Below are 18,907 nucleotides of genomic sequence, written 5' to 3' on the forward strand. Positions count from 1 at the left end.
ATATTTGCCTATTCTGTGGATTTCATTGATTTCTTTATAGAGATTTTGTCCTTCATCCTGTATTTCTTTCAAAATTTCTTTAGCTATTTCCTTCTCCTTTTCTCTCTGGTGTCTATACATATCATGTTTGTCCTGCATACCATGGACCACATAGGTTAGGATATCGAGAGTGCTGAATTGACGAAATGTAAACATACAAGTCACGCTCAGCTTGCAACAGATTGCTTGCGTAAACAGTATTGCTTGAGACAGTATAACAGTCTTTCTGATTGGAAAAAAGGGTGGAGGAGAAAAATTATTGGTGCATGGAGGTAAAGTCACGCCCTTAAAGGGTGGCACTTATTTGTAACATTCAAAGTTATTGGATGAAATAGTGACATTGAAGCAGACTTGGCTTGGTGGGTGTAAGAGGATCCCAGGTGGGAATCCTCTGGTGTGCCTAAGACCATACATTGTACCAGAATTCGTAAAGAAAATGAAGAAAAGTTTAAGTTCAGTTTGATTCACCTTCATTACTGAGTAATGGAACTTGACTTAATGCATACATTACGAAAGAAGCATAGGGCCTGTTGATGAGTGACTTACAATACTAAAAGGATAAAAAGAAAGTGAAGAAAGTTGTAGTGAATGAAGAATTACTATATCACAGAAAGGAACTGAAAGTGTTGGTAGCAGCAGAGTTAACACAGAGCAACATAACACACCCCTGATGAAGTCCCAACTTTACCTCGAACCACTCACTCTCTCCGTTTCTAATCCTGACACATGCTCTACTAATCTCGTAAAAACTCTTGACAGCTCCTAGAAGCTTTCCTCCTATCCTGTATATCTGCAAAACCTCCCACAGTGCCTTCCTGTCTACCCTGTCATAAGCCTTATCCAGATCCATAAAAGCCCAAAAAACATCCTTACCTTTTCCTATAGCTTTCTCACATATGTCTTACACGATGAGTAGGCTATTGTACTCTAAATGACCAGTAAAGTATTCTAGTTCTTGAAGTGGGTATAGTTTTGGCATAATGGAGATAGAGAAACAAGAAAGAATAACAAATGAACCAACAAAGAAAGAACTAGATGTAAGCCTGAGAGGTGTAACCCCCAAAAGACATTGTCTCATAGACACACCAAGGAAAAACCAAAGGTGGAAAAATAAGTTTTTCAGGGTTTCAAAGAAACCCAGGCGAAATAGGCAAAAGCTTAGACATAGAGATATTAGATATAGTAATGCATTAAGGAATCGCGAAGTAAATGATTTAATGGAAATCATAGACTTAAAATTGGATTATCGAGCAGTTCTTAGAGAATTGATTATGGTGCAAAAGAGTAATGAGTAAACGATCAAAGAATTAGGTGACCTAAAGAGCAATTGAAATCCTAAAAAGAGAAAACGAAAGAATGAGGCCAAAAATAAAAATGAAGAATTGAAAAAGGTCAAAGAACAATTACAAGCAGTGACTGGAAAGGTGGAAGAGTCAATCAAAGAAATAGACCTCACTTAAATAAAAAATCAATGGAAACAAGAACAGGAAAATAAAAAAAATATCCTTTAGTGAAATAGTACAAAAACAGATGGAGGAAAATACAAAAAAAAAGTCATAAAAGTGATTAAGGGGACCCCCCGCCCAAAATCTTTTTTTCTGAAGGATCTTGCTGATTTTTTCTGTGTGATATTTAGGTCTGAGGAAACCTTCACAGCTTGAGTTTTATTCAGATCTGACTAGTAGTTCTTTATTTTTTAATAAAAAACGTAAAAAATACCATATTTTTGGGCTTTCAAATCCTATCTCTTACAATTTTTATTCGATGTCTTCCATTTTACAGCAAAAGAATCTTCTACATATATAAAAAAACAAAATAGAAAGTTTTTTTTTAATATCTTTGTTTAACGCTGAGGGAAAAAAATATAAAAAGATTATCGAAAAAACGCAAAATTTTGACTTTGACACGTTATTAAAGATTTTCCATTTAACATATGCAAAAAAAAATTCTCATTTTTTGTCATTTATCTAGCTATTAATAGAGACCTCATATGCAAAAATCGGTTGAAAATTGAGGGAGGAGGTAGACTTTGTATCAAAAACTTACATTTTTCAGAAACGAGTGTTAGTTTTTTTTTCCTTAGTTTGACTAAATTTTACATTGGACCTCCTAAGACCCATTGAAAACAGGTTCCATTGTATTTTCATGATGATTTTGCATCTTTCAAGTAACTCAGGCACTTTGTACTCTCCTACAGTGTAGGATATTATTCACTCAGAGTGAGGGTCTCATAAGCCACCACCTCACTCTTTGTCGCAAAGTTTGAGTTCTTGGTCTAGAATGACCCAGCAAGGTAGTCTGATTGCTGGGATTCAGCTCTCTTTCTTTTCTTGGGTTTCCTTTCTGGTGTTGGAACAGGCTCTTGCTGCATCAGGGACATCACTGTGAGGTTTGAGACTCTAAACCCAAGGTGTTGCAACAAGGAGGCATCCTTGTAGCCACTTGTTAGCAAACAGTTGTTTGCGTAGAGACAACGTGTCTGATATAGGTGTAGAGGACAGAGGATCAGGTGCTGAGGATGTGGATGTAGATGGCAGGGAGAGAGCTGCTGGAGGGAGTACTAGTGGTGGTGGCAGAGGTGGTGATAACAAAGTTGATGCTGGGGTTTTTTCTTTCTCCCCTTGAGTTGCTAATGTAGACGTTCTTATCTTCTGCAAGTGTGCCTTTTGTTTGGATAGCTTAGGCATGGCTAATATCTTCAAATATCTCTTCACTGAAAAATAGATGCGAATTTCACACGGCAAATTAGTGAACGCGGCAAGCTAACGTGTACATGTCCTTTACTTTGTAAGGCTCAGGCCGCCAGTCGTGCAGGCTGAACTTCCTCACACCACATACTCACGTGCATGCCGGACGTAAGAGAAAACTTTATGAGTGCATCAAACGCAAAAAAAAGATAGAGTAAAATATGGTCAAAATGTATGTAAACAATCGTCGTGCGCAGCATGTGGCTGCCGTGGGGAGGGAGGGTAGGCCCTTTAAACCCTTTAAAAATGGCGGTACGATAAAAACACTTTACCAGCATCTAGAGCAAGATCCCTACTATGTATATATGCAATATTTTTTTTTTTTTTTTTTTTTTTTCTCTACTAATCTTCCCCCAAAAGGAAAATTGGGGGAGAGATACAGCTATGTTTACAAAACAAGATGGCAGGTGAGAATATGCAATTCTGCACTTCCTATTCGGCCATTGTTTCAAAACATCTAAGTAATAAAATTTGCATATCTTTTCACCTACCCTTCTATCTACTTAAATATCTACCTCTATCTACTGGCCTCTTATACCCTGGCTGTTCATCTTATACATGGATGGGGTGGTGCAAGAGGTAAATGCAATGATGATTAAAGAAAATGGAGAAAAGTGGGAGGTGAGCCAGCTGTTGTTTGAGGACAACACTGCACTTGTAGCAGGATCAGAGGAGGGATTGAGGAAGTTGGTGATAGAGTTTGGGAGAGTGTGTGAAAGAAGAAAGTTGAAGATAAATGTGGGTAAAAGTAAGGTGATGAGATGTACAAGGGGTGAAAGTGGCAGCAGACTGGAAGTGAGCATTAAGGGAGAGTGACTGGAGGAAGTGGATAGTTTTAGATACTTGGGTGCGAATGTGGCAGGAAAGAGTGGAGTGGAAGAGGTAGAATGTAGATTGAGAGAAGCGAGTAAATGCCTTGGTGGATTAAAAAGTGTAATGAGGAATAGATATTTGGGAATGGAGGCTAAGAGGAGATTGTATGAAGGAGTGATTGTGCCAACAACACTGTATGGGGCAGAAACATGGAACATGAGAGAAGGAGTTTGAATGTGTTTGAGATGAGGTGTCTGAGAAGTTTGATGGGGGTTACTTGGCTGGATAGAGTGAGAAATGAGTAAGTGAGGAGGAGAACAGGGGTGGTAAGGGAGTTGGGAGAAGGGTGGATGAAAGAGTATTAGGATGGTTTGGACACATGGAAAGAATGAGTGAAGAAAGACTAGTAAAAGAGGTATGGAAGGCAGATGTGGTAGGAGTGAACATGAGGGGGCGACCTAGGATGAGATGGATGGATGGGGTGAAAGGGGCTTTGGGGAAGAGTGGAATGTCTGTTGAGGAAGGACGGGAGAGGACAGAAGACGGGTGAATGGAGAATGGTTGTATATGGATGATGTTGTGATGCATGAGGTGAAATGGGTGGGGGGATGGGGGTGAGGTAGTATGTGTGAGAAGAATTTAACGCAGCCCGAAGGGATTTCTCCCCATCTTCTCCTTTTCTGCATGAGGGGATGGAGAGGGGGGTCGCCGATTTATTGAAGCAGCCTTGCTGTGGATGTGCTGTGTATTGCGACACTGCTTCTGACCCAGGGCAGTGGACAAGATGCAGGGATGACCCATCATCCAGGAGGTGCCAAGATAAGAGGGAGGGTAGAGGGTGGAGAGAATTGGATTAGGGGTGGGAATGGTTTTTATGCCTTTTCTTTTTGGCTACCTCCCTTGTAAGGGGAAAAAAACTTTTGTATATGTATGTATGTATTTTGTCACTGTATATTTCATGGTCATGTCCAGTAATACATTACCCCACAGATCCTCTCCACCTTTCACTGTCATTTCCTCCTAGCAAAGTTCTTTACCGTTAAAATCCCCCATAATTACAAGGTTACCTGAGAAGTATGGTAGGGGTTACTAGGTTGGATAGAGTGAGAAATGAGGAGGAGAGTGGGCTTAGAAAGGGAGTTGGGAGATAGGGTTGAGAGAATATTGGGATGGTTTGGACACATGGAAAGTATGAGTGAAGAAAGATTAGTAAAAGAGGTGTGGAAGGCAGAGGTGGATGGAGTGAACATGAGGCAACCAAGGATGAGATGGATGGATGGGGTAAAAGGAGCATTGGGAGAGGGGAATGTCTGTTGAGGAAGGAAGGGATAAGATAGAAGATAGGGGTGAGTAGAGAATGGTTGTGTATGGATGATGCTGTGATGCATGGAAGGTAGTGATTTGGGGGGATGGAGGGTGATGGAGTATATGTGAATGATATTTTGACTCCACCCATCTCTTTTTCTGCATGAGGGTACAGGGGTGAAGGTCGCTGATTAAATTAGGTGGCCTTGCCGTGGATGTTCTGTGTCTTGCTACATTGCTTCTGACCCAGAGCAGTGGACAAGATGCAGGGATGACCTGTCGTCCAGGAGGAGTGAAGAAAAGAGGGAGGGAGGGGTGAAGTATGTGGGGATAAAATGGATGGGAGTGGATTTATGCCTTTGACTTTGGCTATCTTCCTTGTTTGGCCATCTCCCTTGTAAGGGGGGGAAAAAACCATTGGTATTTACCTAGTTACCTAGTTGTATTTTGCGGAAAGGGGAGCTACACTTATGGTGTCTCATGAATAGTTTTTGCACACACTATTTCATTGCCCAGTTTTTTCCAAGTGTCCACCACTCTATGTGGAAAATGGTTTTTCCTCAGATCCCTTCTATAGCTTTTTTTTTTTTTTTTTCTCTCTCTCTCTCTCTCTCTCTCTCTCTCTCTCTCTCTCTCTTTCTTTCCATGTCCTCTTGTGCTTCTCTTGTCCCAATTTAACAAGTCCTCTCCATTGAGTATTTCTGTGCCCTTCATGATTCTGTAGATGGTCAGTAGGTCACCTCTCTTCTTTACTCCAGTTTTGCCTATCTTTCCTTATATGACAAGATAGGCAAGTGCAGGTGCCATTTTTGTGGCTGCTCTCTGGATTCTTTCTATTTTCTTTATATTCTTTTTGGTACTGGGTGACCATAATGTTGCTGCATATTCTAGTGTAAGCCTTATTAGTGTGACCAATATTTTTTTAAATAATTTCTTCTCCCAAATATGTAAATGCCAATTTTATTTATCTTAGCAAGTTGTAGGATTCTCCGACAATTTTGTTTATCTGTTTATCATAGGACAAGTCGTTTGAGATAATTACACACAAATCTTTTTCGGATCTCTCCTTTACCTCCTTGGTTCCAATTTTATATTGTCCTGATATTCTATTTTTGCTTTTTCCAAACTCCATTATGCTACACTTGTTAATATTTAAGTCCACTTCCCATTTCTGACTCCAGTTCCATACCATATTCAGGTCTTCCTGCAGTGATTTGCAATACTTTTCAGTTTTTACTTTCCTTAACAGTTTGATGTTGTCTGCAAAGAAGCTTATGTAACATTTCACATCATCATCCATGTCATTCACATAAATAGCAAACATGGCATGCACCTCCCTTGTGAGGTGGAAGAAGTGTATGGGTATATAGACTTCCTCCAATGATGATCTCTACAATAGGGAAGAAGAAAAAAAAAAGTTTCATCTATCTGACAAAATAAATACATCAAAGGCCCCTTGTTAGGGGAGGGGGGGGGGGTTAATAACTCACAAAGCATGTCCCTTAACTGTACCCCACTGAACTCTAATGACATGTATGAGATGTGGTGACAGCTTTTGTACCTGTCTCTATCCATAGCACTTTTTAGATTGGATAGAGCTGTCTGAAAAATATTTAATCAGAAATATCATTGCCTGTATTATAATGCTAATGAAACAAAATTGTTACACAAGCTAAACTGAATAATGACAATTGTAATGATTTATATTACAGTTTTTATATTTTGTTTTTGTGTTTGTCATTCAAAATTATACCAATCTCTCTTTTAGTCTGGGAACTGCTCATTAAGGGAAGCTATTATCATTGGATCTGTTCTGGCTAAGAATCACATCCCTGTCCTACACTCCTGTGCAGCAGTATTGAAAATTGCAGAAATGGATTATACTGGAGCTAACTCTATCTTCCTGAGAATATTCTTTGACAAGAAATATGCCCTTCCCTACAGAGTTGTTGATGCTTGTGTCTATCATTTTATAAAGTAAGTACATATTGCTTATAAGTAACCGTATGATAATTTTTTCTCCCCCCCCCCAACACACACACACATCACTATAGGTTAAATGTATTATGAAATATTTAATAATGCCAAGTTTCAGGCATTAGCTGGAATTCTGTCTTTGTATTATGGTAACAAATCTTTGGCTTCACATTTCTTTTTCCATCTATCTTTAGGGTTCTGGATGATGGGAAAAAAATAATAACAGCTGAATATGAAATACCCCTTGTATTGCAGTTGGCAGTCAACCCTTGCACACACCCTACACCCATCCAAAAACCCTTTGATTGCCCAAACCCATTGTAGCTCCTCTCGGATAAAGGGTTGCCCCTATCCTCCAAAATGTTGCTTTGGTCAAATGCAGTGCAGCAAGACACAGCACATCCACAGCAGGCCTCCAACAACCAGTGGTGGTTTACCCCCATTAGTCTAACATTGTGACACCCCTACCCCCATCCCCCCTGCCATCCACTCAAGAAAGAGTAGACAAGAAGAATTCCTTTAGGCTACATTATTCCTCATTCCTTTATAACCACTATCCTTTGCACTCTCTCTTTCTTGCCCTACACTTTCCTCTTACACCCTTTGACTTGGCCCATCCTCCTCATTCTTGGCCTTACCCTCTTTTACTAATGTTTCCTCACTTATTCTTTCTGTGTCCAAACCATCCCAGTAATCTTTCATCACCCCTATCTACCATCTTCTTTTCCACCCTCATTCTCCAAGTACTTAAAAGCTTGTTTCCTCCAGCCCTTCATCAAATAAACTCACCTCCATCCCACCACTGTCTTCATTCCTTGTATATATCATCACCTTTGACCTAGATTTGCTTTGAGCTTCCTCCTCTCATATACCCTCCCAAACTCCACCAGTAATTTTATCTTATCCTATGACTCAACAACACAGTCATCTGCAAATAGTAACTAGGATGAAATCTAGTTATGTCTCCAAACTGAATGTACATATGGAAGAAGGTGAGAGCTTATGCCAGGACCCATGTAGCTACCACCTTTGCCCTATGTGCTTGGAATGTTGTGGCAGGTTGTTGTTGTTGTCGTTCCTTAGACTGTCTGTCCGAGCAGTCCCGTCTCCCCAAGGAATGCTACAGCTGAAATTGGGTTTTCCCACAAATCCTTTATAGAGTGTATGTTGTGTTGTTAGCGTGCATGATTGTGTATAATGCAGTCTTCCATTATGTGTTGTATGGTATGGGGTGAAGTATTACATCCCGGGCAGCTGTTGTGGCAGGTAACCATCACTGCTGAAAACAGTGAGGTACAGGACTCAAACTTGTAACTAGGAAGATACAAATATATTTTGTCCATTCACAGGTTTGAGCATGACCGGCGTGAACTTCCTGTTTTGTGGCATCAAGCATTGCTGACATTTATTCAGCGCTATAAGGAGGACTTAAGTCAAGACCAAAAAGATTCAATCATGGAAGTCACCAAAGTACATTCACATTATGCTATTACACCAGAGGTAAGGTCAGAGAGTGCTGGGGTCAAGTGTGGAAAATGGAAATAAGTGAGTTTTCAGAAAGATGCAAAATAAGACCAAGGATTGAGTGAAGGGAGTTTTTGATGCATGTGGTATCTGTCAAGGTGGGAAGGGAGATGGAAATGGTGGTGGGGATAGCACCACATGAAGAACTGTTGGGTAGTCTAGGAAGTAGTTTTACTGCATCGCTTACAACTATGGATGTGCTGTGTCTTGTGACATTGCTTCTGACCCAGGGCAGTGGACGAGATGCAGGGATGACCTGTCATCCAGGAGACAAGATAAGAGGGAGAGAGGGGGGTGTATGGGAGTGGAGAATGTGGGGATGGAGTGGGTGGAAATGGAATTTGTTTATTTTTTATTTATTTATTTATTTATTTATTTTTTTCCTGCCTCCCTTGTACGAGGAAAAAAGCTTTTGGTATATATATATATATATATATATATATATATATATATATATATATATATATACAGTATATATATGTATATATATATACATACATATACCAAGGCTTTTCCCCCTTACAAGGGAGGTAGCCAAAAAGGAAAAGGCATAAAATCATTCCCACCCATTCCATCCCTGAATACACTCCACACCCCTCCACCCTCCCATCTTTGCACCTCCTGGATGATGGGTCATCCCTGCACCTTGTCCACTGCCCTGGGTCAGAAGAAGTGTCGCAAGACAGCACATCCACAGCAAGGCCGCTTCATTAAATTGGCGACCCCCCCCCCCTCTCCGTCCCCCCATGCATAAAAGGAGAAGACAGGGAGAGATCCCTTCGGGCTGCGTCAAATTTTGCTCACACATACTACCTCACCCCCCATCCCCCCGCCCATTCCACCTCATGCATCACAACATCATCCATATACAACCATTCTCCATTCACCCCTGTCTTCTGTCCTCTCCCGTCCTTCTTCAACAGACATTCCCCTCTTCCCGAAAGCCCCCTTCACCCCATCCATCCACCTCATCCTAGGACGTCCCCTCATGTTCACTCCCTCCACATCTGCCTTCCATACCTCTTTCACTAGTCTTTCTTCACTCATTCTTTCCATGTGTCCAAACCATCCTAATACTCTTTCATCAACCCTATCTCCCAACTCCCTTTCCACCCCCATTCTCCTCCTCACCTTCTCATTTCTCACTCTATCTAGCCTAGTAACCCCCACCATACATCTCAGACACCTCATCTCAAACACATTCAAACTCCTTCTCTCTTCCTCTCTTATGTTCCATCTTTCTGCCCCATACAGTGTTGTTGGCACAATCACTCCTTCATACAGTCTCCTCTTAGCATCCATTCCCAAATGTCTATTCCTCATTACACTCTTCAATCCACCAAGGCATTTACTCGCTTCTCTCAATCTACATTCTACCTCCACCTTTTCCTGCCACATTTGCACCCAAGTATCTAAAACTATCCACTTCCTCCAATTGCTCTCCCTTAATGCTCACTTCCAGTCTACTGCCACTTTCACCCCTTGTACATCTCATCACCTTCCTTTTACCCACTTTTATCTTTAGCTTTCTTATATCACATACTCTCCCAAACTCTGTCACCAACATCCTCAATCCCTCCTCCGATCCTGCCACAAGCGCAGTGTCGTCAGCAAACAACAGCTGGCTCACCTCCCACAAGCGCAGTGTCGTCAGCAAACAACAGCTGGCTCACCTCCCACTTTTCTCCATTTTCTTTAACCATCTCCAATCCCTGACCCACTACCCTTGCATTTACCTCTCGCACTACCCCATCCATGTATAAGTTGAACAGCCAGAGTGACATAACACATCCTTGACGAAGTCCCACCCTTACCTCGAACCACTCACTCTCTCCATTTCTAATCCTGACACAAGCTCTACTACTCTCATAAAAACTCTTGACAGCTCCTAGAAGCTTTCCTCCTATCCCATATATCTGCATAACCTCCCACAGTGCCTTTCTGTCTACCCTATCGTAAGCCTTTTCCAGATCCATAAAAGCCCAAAAAACATCCTTCCCCTTTCCTATAGCTTTCTCACATATTTGTCTTACCACAACCTCTACCCGTCCTAAATCCACACTGTTCCTCACCAATTACTCCCTCTGTTCCTCTCCTAATCCTCTCAATCAAGATCCTCCCATAAGCCTTCCCAACTACACTTAACAAGCTAATCCCTCTGAAACTACTACATTCACACTTGTCCCCTTTTCCCTTGTAAAGTGGAACTATACAGGCACTCCTCCAGTCCTCCGGCACTCTACCCTCTCTCCAGCAAACATTGAATAACCTCAACAACCAGTCCACCATTACTGTACCTCCTTTTTTTTTAGACATCCAGACCAGGTGCCTTACCTGCTTTCATCATCTTAACAACTGCCTTCACTTCATCCTTCCTCATTTCTCCTCCCTTTTCCTCACTCATCACAGTCATTTTCTTAGCATTTCCCACTGCAACTATCTTTCCCTCCCTATCCTCCTTCACATTTAGCAACTCCCTAAAATATTCTGCCCATCTTCCCCTTACTGCCTTCTCTTCCACTATCATCTCTCCATCTGCACCTTTTACCTTTTCTTCTCTACTTGATTCGCCTCCTCTTCATCTCTTAATTTCTTTCCAAAACATCTTTTTATTACTTTCAAAATTTTGTGTCATACTCTTACCCCACCTCACATCTGCTCTCCTCCTTGCCTCCTTTACCTTTTGCTTTAATTCTCTTTTCTTTTCTTTGTACCTCTCATATGACTCCCTCTTTCTATTTTGTAACCAATCTGTGAAAGAAAGCTTGCTTCTTCTCGTCTACAACCTTCTTGTTTCCTCATCCCACCATTCACTACCCTTCCTTCTATTTCCTCCTGTCCTTCTTGTTCCACACACCATCTTTGCACACTTTAAGACTCCCTCCTTGAACCATCCCCATTCCTCCTCCACACCTAGCTCTACTCTATCCTTCACTCCCTCCCACTCCTCCTTCAGCTTCTTCTTGTACTCCTTCTCCTTTTCATTTAAAGAGTTCACTCTAAGCACCTCCCTACCTTTTGTCCCTTTCCTCTTTCTCCATCTATCCTTCACTCTCAACTTACCTTCCACCAAAAAATGATCTGATATTCCCCCACCCTCCTCATTATCCTACTTACCACTACATAATCCATCAATGCTCTATCTACCACCCTTCCATCCACCACCCTCTCCCATGTATACTTATGCTTGACTTTCTTCTGAAACACTGTATTTGCTATCATCAACTCTCTTTCTAGACACATTTCCACCATCAACTCTCCACTACGATTCTTTCCTGGAAGTCCACATTTCCCAACCACTCCATCAATTGGACCATTTCCTACCCTAGCATTAAGGTCTCCCAGTACTATTACATTGATGTTTCTCCCTAAATCCTCTATGCACTCATTTAAATCTATCCAAAAGGCCTCCCTTTCTTCTACACTCTTCTCACTGCCAGGCCCATATGCACTTACAAAGACCCACATCTCCTTTCCCAGTTTCACCTTCATCCACATTATCCTTGAGGAAACCTCCTTCCACTCCACTACACGTTTACCTATCTCTTCACTTACTAGAATAGCCACCCCTTCCCTCCCTCGCCCTCGCTTCACTCCTGATAACCTCCCACTTACACTCCCAAACTTACACTCACCCTTCCCTTTCAACTTAGTTTCGCTCAAAGCCAACACATCCATCTTTCTTCTCACAAACATACTACCTATCTCTTCCCTTTTACTCTCATCTGTACCACATCCATGCACATTAAAAGACCCAAACCTTAGGGTGCTGGTCGGAAAACTCCCAGACCCTCTTATGCCTTTACTTTTTCGTTTAGGAATGTCCCCTGTGGGGCTACAAGGAGAAGGATGCCTAGTCCCACTCCCCGTCCCTTTCTTCTCGCCTCTTACGATCGAAGTGGAAATACTTGGTGGCAGTATTCTTTTTTCCCACCACAGGGAATTCCCCCACAGCAGAAAATGAATACTCAGAGAAATGGTACAGGACAGCAGCAAGGGGTTGGGGGACAGCATAACGGAGGGACAGTCGTAGTATAAAAGTGTCATCATTTCTCTATGAAGAGTTTTCCTCTATCATAAACAAAATGATGTGTGGCTCTGGTCCGTAGGGGCGCCCCATATAGACCCTAAAGTATCAACTGCATGCTACTTTGCCTCAATAACAAGCAGCCAATACATAGTTGTATCTTACAGGAAGGGGAGCTACACTTGTGGTGAACTGTCTATGTCATGCCATATCTAATTTGCTCTTACATTCTTGCATTGATTTTGCACACACTATTCTCTTGTTTAGTATGTTCCATACATTCACCACTCTTTGGGGATTCCCACCCCACCCCAACCCCACCTGCTATAACTGTCCTTTTTGAGTTTCCTTCCATGTCTTGTGTTTTTCTTATCCCAATTTAGTAAGTCATCTCTATCAAGGATTTCCAATCTCTCATAATTCTGTAGATGGTCAACAGTTCACCTCTTTCTCTTCTTTCTTCCAGAGTCAGTAGTTTTAGGTTTGACAATCTTTCTTCATATGACAATTTTGATAATGTTGGGGCCATCTTTATAGTTGCTCTCTGGATTCTGTCAATCTTCCTTATCTTTTTAGTACTGGGTGACCATAGTGTCACTGCATACTCCAATTTAGGCCTTATCAGTGTGACTAGCATTTTCTTTACCATTTCTTCATCCAAGTAAATAAAAGCCATTTTTATTTATCCTAGCAAGTTGCAGGTTTCTCCGATAATTTTGTTTATCTTTTTGTCAGGGGACATATCTTTTGTAACAATCACCCTCAGGTCTTGTCAGATCCTACTGTCTTTACTTCCTTTTCACCAATTTTATATTGTCCTGATATCCTTTTTAACTTTTTCCAAATTCCATTATGCTACATTTTGTAATATTGAATTCCCTGTTCAGATCTCTCTGCAGCGAGCCACAATCCGTTTCAGTACTCACTTTCTTCAACAGTTTAGTATCATCTGCAAAGAAGCTCATGTAACATTCCACACCCTCATCCATGTCATTCACATAGCAAACATTATTGGAGCCAATACTGACCTTTGTGGAACTCCACTAATCACCTCTTCCCAAGTAGAACTTTTATCTTTGAGCACTATAATTTTTCTTCCATGCAAAAAGTCCTCCATCCATTTCAGTAGTTTATCTTGTATCTCTCCTATGGTTTCCAGTTTTCTTAATAGTGTCTTGTGTGGGACTTTGTCAAAAGTTTTTTGTAGGTCCATCCATCCCTTTCCTGTATTACAGTAGTCTTGAGTAAAAACAGATAAAATTTGTGGCACTTATATCCTTTGTTTACTTTTTTCAAATTCCATTATGCTACATTTCTTAATGTTGAAGTCCACTTCCCACTTCTGATTCCATTCCCAAATCCTGTTCAGATTTCTTTGTAGTGAATCACAGTCCATTTCAGTACTCACTTTCTTTAACAGTTTTGCATCATCTGCAAAGAAGCTCATGTAACGTTCCACACCCTTGTCCATGTCATTCACATAAAAAACCTTATTGGAGCTAATACTGATCCTTATGGAATTCCACTAATTACTTCTTCCTAAGTAGAATTCTTATCTTTGAGTACTACCTTCATTTTTCTTCCATGCAAAAGGTCCTTCATCTATTTCAATAGTTTACCTTGTATCCCTTCTATGATTTCCAGTTTTCTTAATAGTTTTTTGTGAGGGACTTATCAAAACCTGTTGTGGGGAAAAGAATGCTGCCATCAATCCCACTTGGATCGTAAGAGGCGAGAAAAACGGGACGGGGATTGGGACTAGACATCCTTCTCCCAGTAGCCCCACAGGGGACATTCCTAAAAAAAGTAAAGGCATAAGAGGGTCTAGGAGTTTTCTAACAAGTACCCTAAGGTTTGGGTCATTTAATGTGTGTGGATGTGGTACAGATGAGAGTAAAAGAGAAGAGATAGGTAGTATGTTTGTGAGAAGATGGATGTGTTGGCTTTGAGTGAAACTAAATTGAGAGGGAAGGGCGAGTGTGAGTTTGGGAGTGTAGTTGGGAGGTTCTCAGGAGTGAAGAGAGGGCAAGGGAGAGAATGGGTGGCTATACTAGTAAGTGAAGAGATAGGTAAGTGTGTAGTGGAGTGGAGTGGAAGTAGATTTCTTCAAGGTTTATGTGGATGAAGGTGAAACTTGGAAAGGAGATGTGGGTTTTTGTAAGTGGGTATGGGCCTGGTAGTGAGAAGAGTGTAGAAGAAAGTGAGGCTTTTTGGATAGATTTATATGAATGCATAGAGGGATTAGGGAGGAACATCAATGTAGTAGTAGACCTTAATGCTAGAAAAATGCCAATAGACAAAGTGGTTGGGAAATATGGAGTTCCAGGAAAGAATCATAATGGAGAGTTGATGATGGAGATGTGTCTAGAGAGTTGATTATAGTAAACACAGTGTTTAGGAAGAAAGTCAAGCATAAATACACATGGGAGAGGGTGGTGGATGGAAGGGTGGTAGATAGAACATTAATGGACTATGTAGTGGTAGATAGGAGTATAATAGGAAGAGTTAAGGATGTACATGTTTTAAGGAGAGAGAGTGGGGGAATATCAGATCATTTTTTGGTGGAAGGTAAGTTGAGAGTGAAGGATAGATGGAGAAAGAAAAAGGACAAACGGTAGGGAGGTGCTTAGAGTGAACTGCTTAAATGAAAAGGAAAAGGAGGAGTACAGGAAGAAGCTGAGAGAGGAGAGGGAGGGAGTGAAGGATAGAGTAGAGCTAGGACTGGAGGAGGAATGGGGATGGTTCAAGGAGGGAGTCACAAGGTGTGCAAAGATGGTGTGTGGAACAAGAAGGACAGGAGGAAATAGAAGGAAGGGTAGTGAGTGGTGGGATGAGGAAACAAAGAAGGTTGTAGATGAGAAGAAGCAAGCTTTCATAGATTGGTTACAAAATAGGATGAGGGAGTCATATGAAAGGCACAAAGAAAAGAGAAGAGAATTAAAGCACAAGATAAAGGAGGCAAAGAGGAGAGATGTGAAATGGGGTAAGAGTATGACACAAAATTTTGAAATTAATAAACAGATGTTTTGGAAAGAAATCAAGAGAGGAAGAGGAGGCAAATCAAGTAGAAAAGAATAGGTAAAAGGTGCAGATGGAGAGATGATAATGGAAGAGAAGGCAGTAAGGGGAAGATGGGCAGAATATTTTAGGGAGTTGCTAAATGTGAAGGAGGATAGGGAGGGAAAGGTAGTTGCAGTGGGAAGTGCTAAGAAAATGACCGTGATGAGTGAGGAAAATGGAGGAGAAATAAGGAAGGATGAAGTGAAGGCAGTTGTTAAGATGATGAAAGCAGGTAAGGCACCTGGTCTGGATGGATGCTATGGAGAATGTCTGAAAAAAGAAGGTACAGTGATGGTGGACTGGCTGGTGAGGTTAATGTTTGTTTAAGAGAGGGCAGAGTGCTGGAGGAGTACCTGTATAGTTCCACTTTACAAGGGAAAGGGGACAAGTGTGAGTGTAGTAGTTTCAGAGGGATTAGCTTGTTAAGTGTAGTTGGGAAGGCTTATGGAAGGATCTTGATTGAGAGGATTATGAGAGGAAGAAATTGGTGAGGAACAGTGTGGATTTAGGACAGGTAGAGGTTGTGTAGATCAGATTATTGTGGTAAGACAGATATGTGAGAGCTATAGGAAAAGGTAAGGATGTTTTTTGGGCTTTTATGGATCTGGAAAAGGCTTATAACAGGGTAGACAGGAAGGACGGGAGAGGACAGAAGACGGGTGAATGGAGAATGGTTGTATATGGATGAGGTTGTGATGCATGAGGTGGAATGGGTGGGGGATGGGGGTGAGGTAGTATGTGTGAGAAAAATTTGATGCAGCCCGAATGGATTTCTCCCCGTCTTCTCCTTTTCTGCATGGGGGGGATGGAGAGGGGGGTCACCGATTTTATGAAGCGGCCTTGCTGTGGATGTGCTGTGTCTTGCGACACTGCTTCTGAACCAGGGCAGTGGACAAGATGCTGGGATCACCCATCATGCAGGAGGTGCCAAGATTAGAGGGAGGGTGGAGAGGAGTGGAATGTATTGCAGATGGAATGGTTGGGAATGGTTTTTATCCCTTTGTTTATTTTGGCTACCTCCCTTATAAGGGGGAAAAAGCCTTTGGTATATATATGTACTTTATCAAAATCTTTTTGTAGATCTAGGAATGCACAGTCAGCTCATCCATCCCTTTCTTGTATTATATCTAGTAGTCTTGAATAACATACATACACATACATATACCAAGGCTTTTTCCCCCTTACAAGGGAGGTAGCCAAAAAGGAAAAGGCACAAAATCACTCCCACCCATTCCATCCCTGAATACACTCCACACCCCTCCACCCTCCCTCCTATCTTAGCACCTCCTGGATGACGGGTCATCCCTGCACCTTGTCCACTGTCCTGAGTCAGAAGCAGTGTCACAAGACACAGCACATCCACAGCAAGGCCGCTTCATTAAATCGGCGACCCCCCCCATGCATAAAAGGAGAAGACAGGGAGAAATTCCTTCGGGCTGCGTCAAATTTTGCTCACACATACTACCTCACCCCTATCCCCCTGCCCATTCCACCTCATGCATCACAACATCATCCATATACAACCATTCTCCATTCACCCCTAGTACAAAAAAGCATCATTCCTCTGTAAGTAATTTTATTCACATTCAAATGATGTATGACTCTGGTCTGTAGGGGGACCCCAAAACAGTCCCTAAAGTACTGACTGCATGACGAGATACAGTCAGTACCTCAGTGGGATAGCTTGTTATATCTTCCATAATGACACTTAGAGGTAAGGAACATTACAGGATCTAGTATTAAGGATCCTTGTGGAACTGCTAGTCACTACCTTCCATCCTGACTTAGTATCCTTCACTACTGTCCTGTAACCTTCAGAAGTCTCAGTCTTCCAATATGTTCCAATTTCCATAGTAATTGATTGTGTACGTGTATTTACCTAGTTGTATTTTGCAGGAAAAGAGCTATGTTCTTAGTGACCCACTATTGTATCTTTCTGAATCCAATTTTTTCTTAAAGTCATGTATAGTTTTAGCAGTCACAGTTTCCTCATTCGGTTTGTTCCAGATATCTATCACTGTGTGGGAAGCTATTCTTTTTCAGATCTCTTCTGTAACTGTCCTTCTTAAGTGTCTTCTCATCTCTTGTATTTCTTCTGTCCCATTATAGTAGGTCATCCCTATCAAGAATTTCCATCACTTTCATAATTCTGTAAATGGTTAGCAAATCACCTCTTTCTCTACTTTGTTCCAGGGTTGATAGATTTAGTTTATCCAATCTTTGTTCATATGTCAAATTGCAAAGTGTGCCATCTTTGTCGTTGCTCTTTGAATTCTTTATATATATTTTTTTTTGTACTAGGTGTCCATAGTGATGCTGCATATTCAATTTTGATCTTATCAGTGTAACTAGTATTTTCTTTACCATTTCTTCATCCATGTTGTCAAAGGCAACTTTCATTGATCTTTAAGTTAAAAGTTTCTCCGACAGATTTGTTGACATTTGTCTGGTGTCATGTCATTTGAGATAATTACTCCTAGTCTGAGTTTAATTTTTTTTCTTTGTACCAATCTTATATTGACCCAATATTCTGTTTGTATACAAACTGTAATTAACCTTTTTCACAACAGGTGAGGAGAGAGTTGCAGTTTTCCAAATGCCGAGAAGACTCTGTGATGGCCACTGAAAGTGATTAAAGATTTACATGTGAAATAACTTGTGTTAGAAAGGATATTTGATTCATTAAAGTTTCTAGGAAAATGTTAAAATTATCATTAACTCCTTGTTGAATTTATAGAAATTATGTATTATTTTTCAATTAAATGTGAAAATGACATTGTCATCTCATTTACATCATTAAGTGCTTAGCAGTACGTGACTGACTGAAATCTTCAAAATAATTGTGTTGCACAGCTAGGATAGCAGTCACTGGTGTTATTTGGGATTTAAACTAGCTGGTTTTCCTATATTCAAGGCAAAGTTAAAAAACAAAATTAGAAAGTCATGTGAGAAATGAACTCAAAGTGGCATGCTATATGGATGGGACACTAGAATACTGTGTACCCTTGTTTGTGTTTAGTATTCAGTAAGGAAGCCAACTAGTAATGTTCCATTACATGACAAAAGTGGATGTGCAGAAAATTTACAAGCTACCAGAGATATTACAACTTGGTCCCAGGGCATGACATATTTTATAACAGGTATTCAATGCAGGGAAATGGTGGAAAAGATTTGAGAACAAATTGTATATATCAGGGGTGCAGTGCCAATCTTATAGGTGCCAGAGCTCTGGAGGGCCTGACTAAAGCCTGCTATCCCCATCTTATATACAGTAGGGCCACTGTACATCATCTGATGATGAACATGATTATATACATTATAAGGGTTGTGCCTTTTGACTTGGCTACATCCTTGGTCAGGGACCCAAGCAAATAAAGAAAAAATAGCCACCCACATGCAAAGGTGACAGAGCAGT

The 18,907-nt window shown here is 41.0% G+C and overlaps 1 protein-coding gene across 2 annotated transcripts in view; it reads left to right on the forward strand.

Annotated features, from left to right (window-relative positions):
• bys (Bystin) overlaps window positions 1–18,266 on the forward strand; it is a 61,419-nt gene extending 43,153 nt beyond the window's left edge. For both annotated transcript variants that reach the window (XM_076203750.1, XM_076203751.1), the window contains exons 8-10: window positions 6,673–6,881; window positions 8,231–8,381; window positions 18,063–18,266. In XM_076203750.1, the coding sequence (XP_076059865.1) occupies window positions 6,673–6,881; window positions 8,231–8,381; window positions 18,063–18,128 (426 nt within the window). In that variant the 3' untranslated portion in view covers window positions 18,129–18,266. The remainder of the gene's footprint in view (window positions 1–6,672; window positions 6,882–8,230; window positions 8,382–18,062) is intronic.
• The last annotated feature ends 641 nt before the right edge of the window (window positions 18,267–18,907 follow it).

Source organism: Oratosquilla oratoria, chromosome 20, assembly GCF_046742065.1.
Source record: "Oratosquilla oratoria isolate Oo_2021 chromosome 20, ASM4674206v1, whole genome shotgun sequence".
NCBI classification, from domain to species: Eukaryota; Metazoa; Arthropoda; class Malacostraca; order Stomatopoda; family Squillidae; genus Oratosquilla; species Oratosquilla oratoria.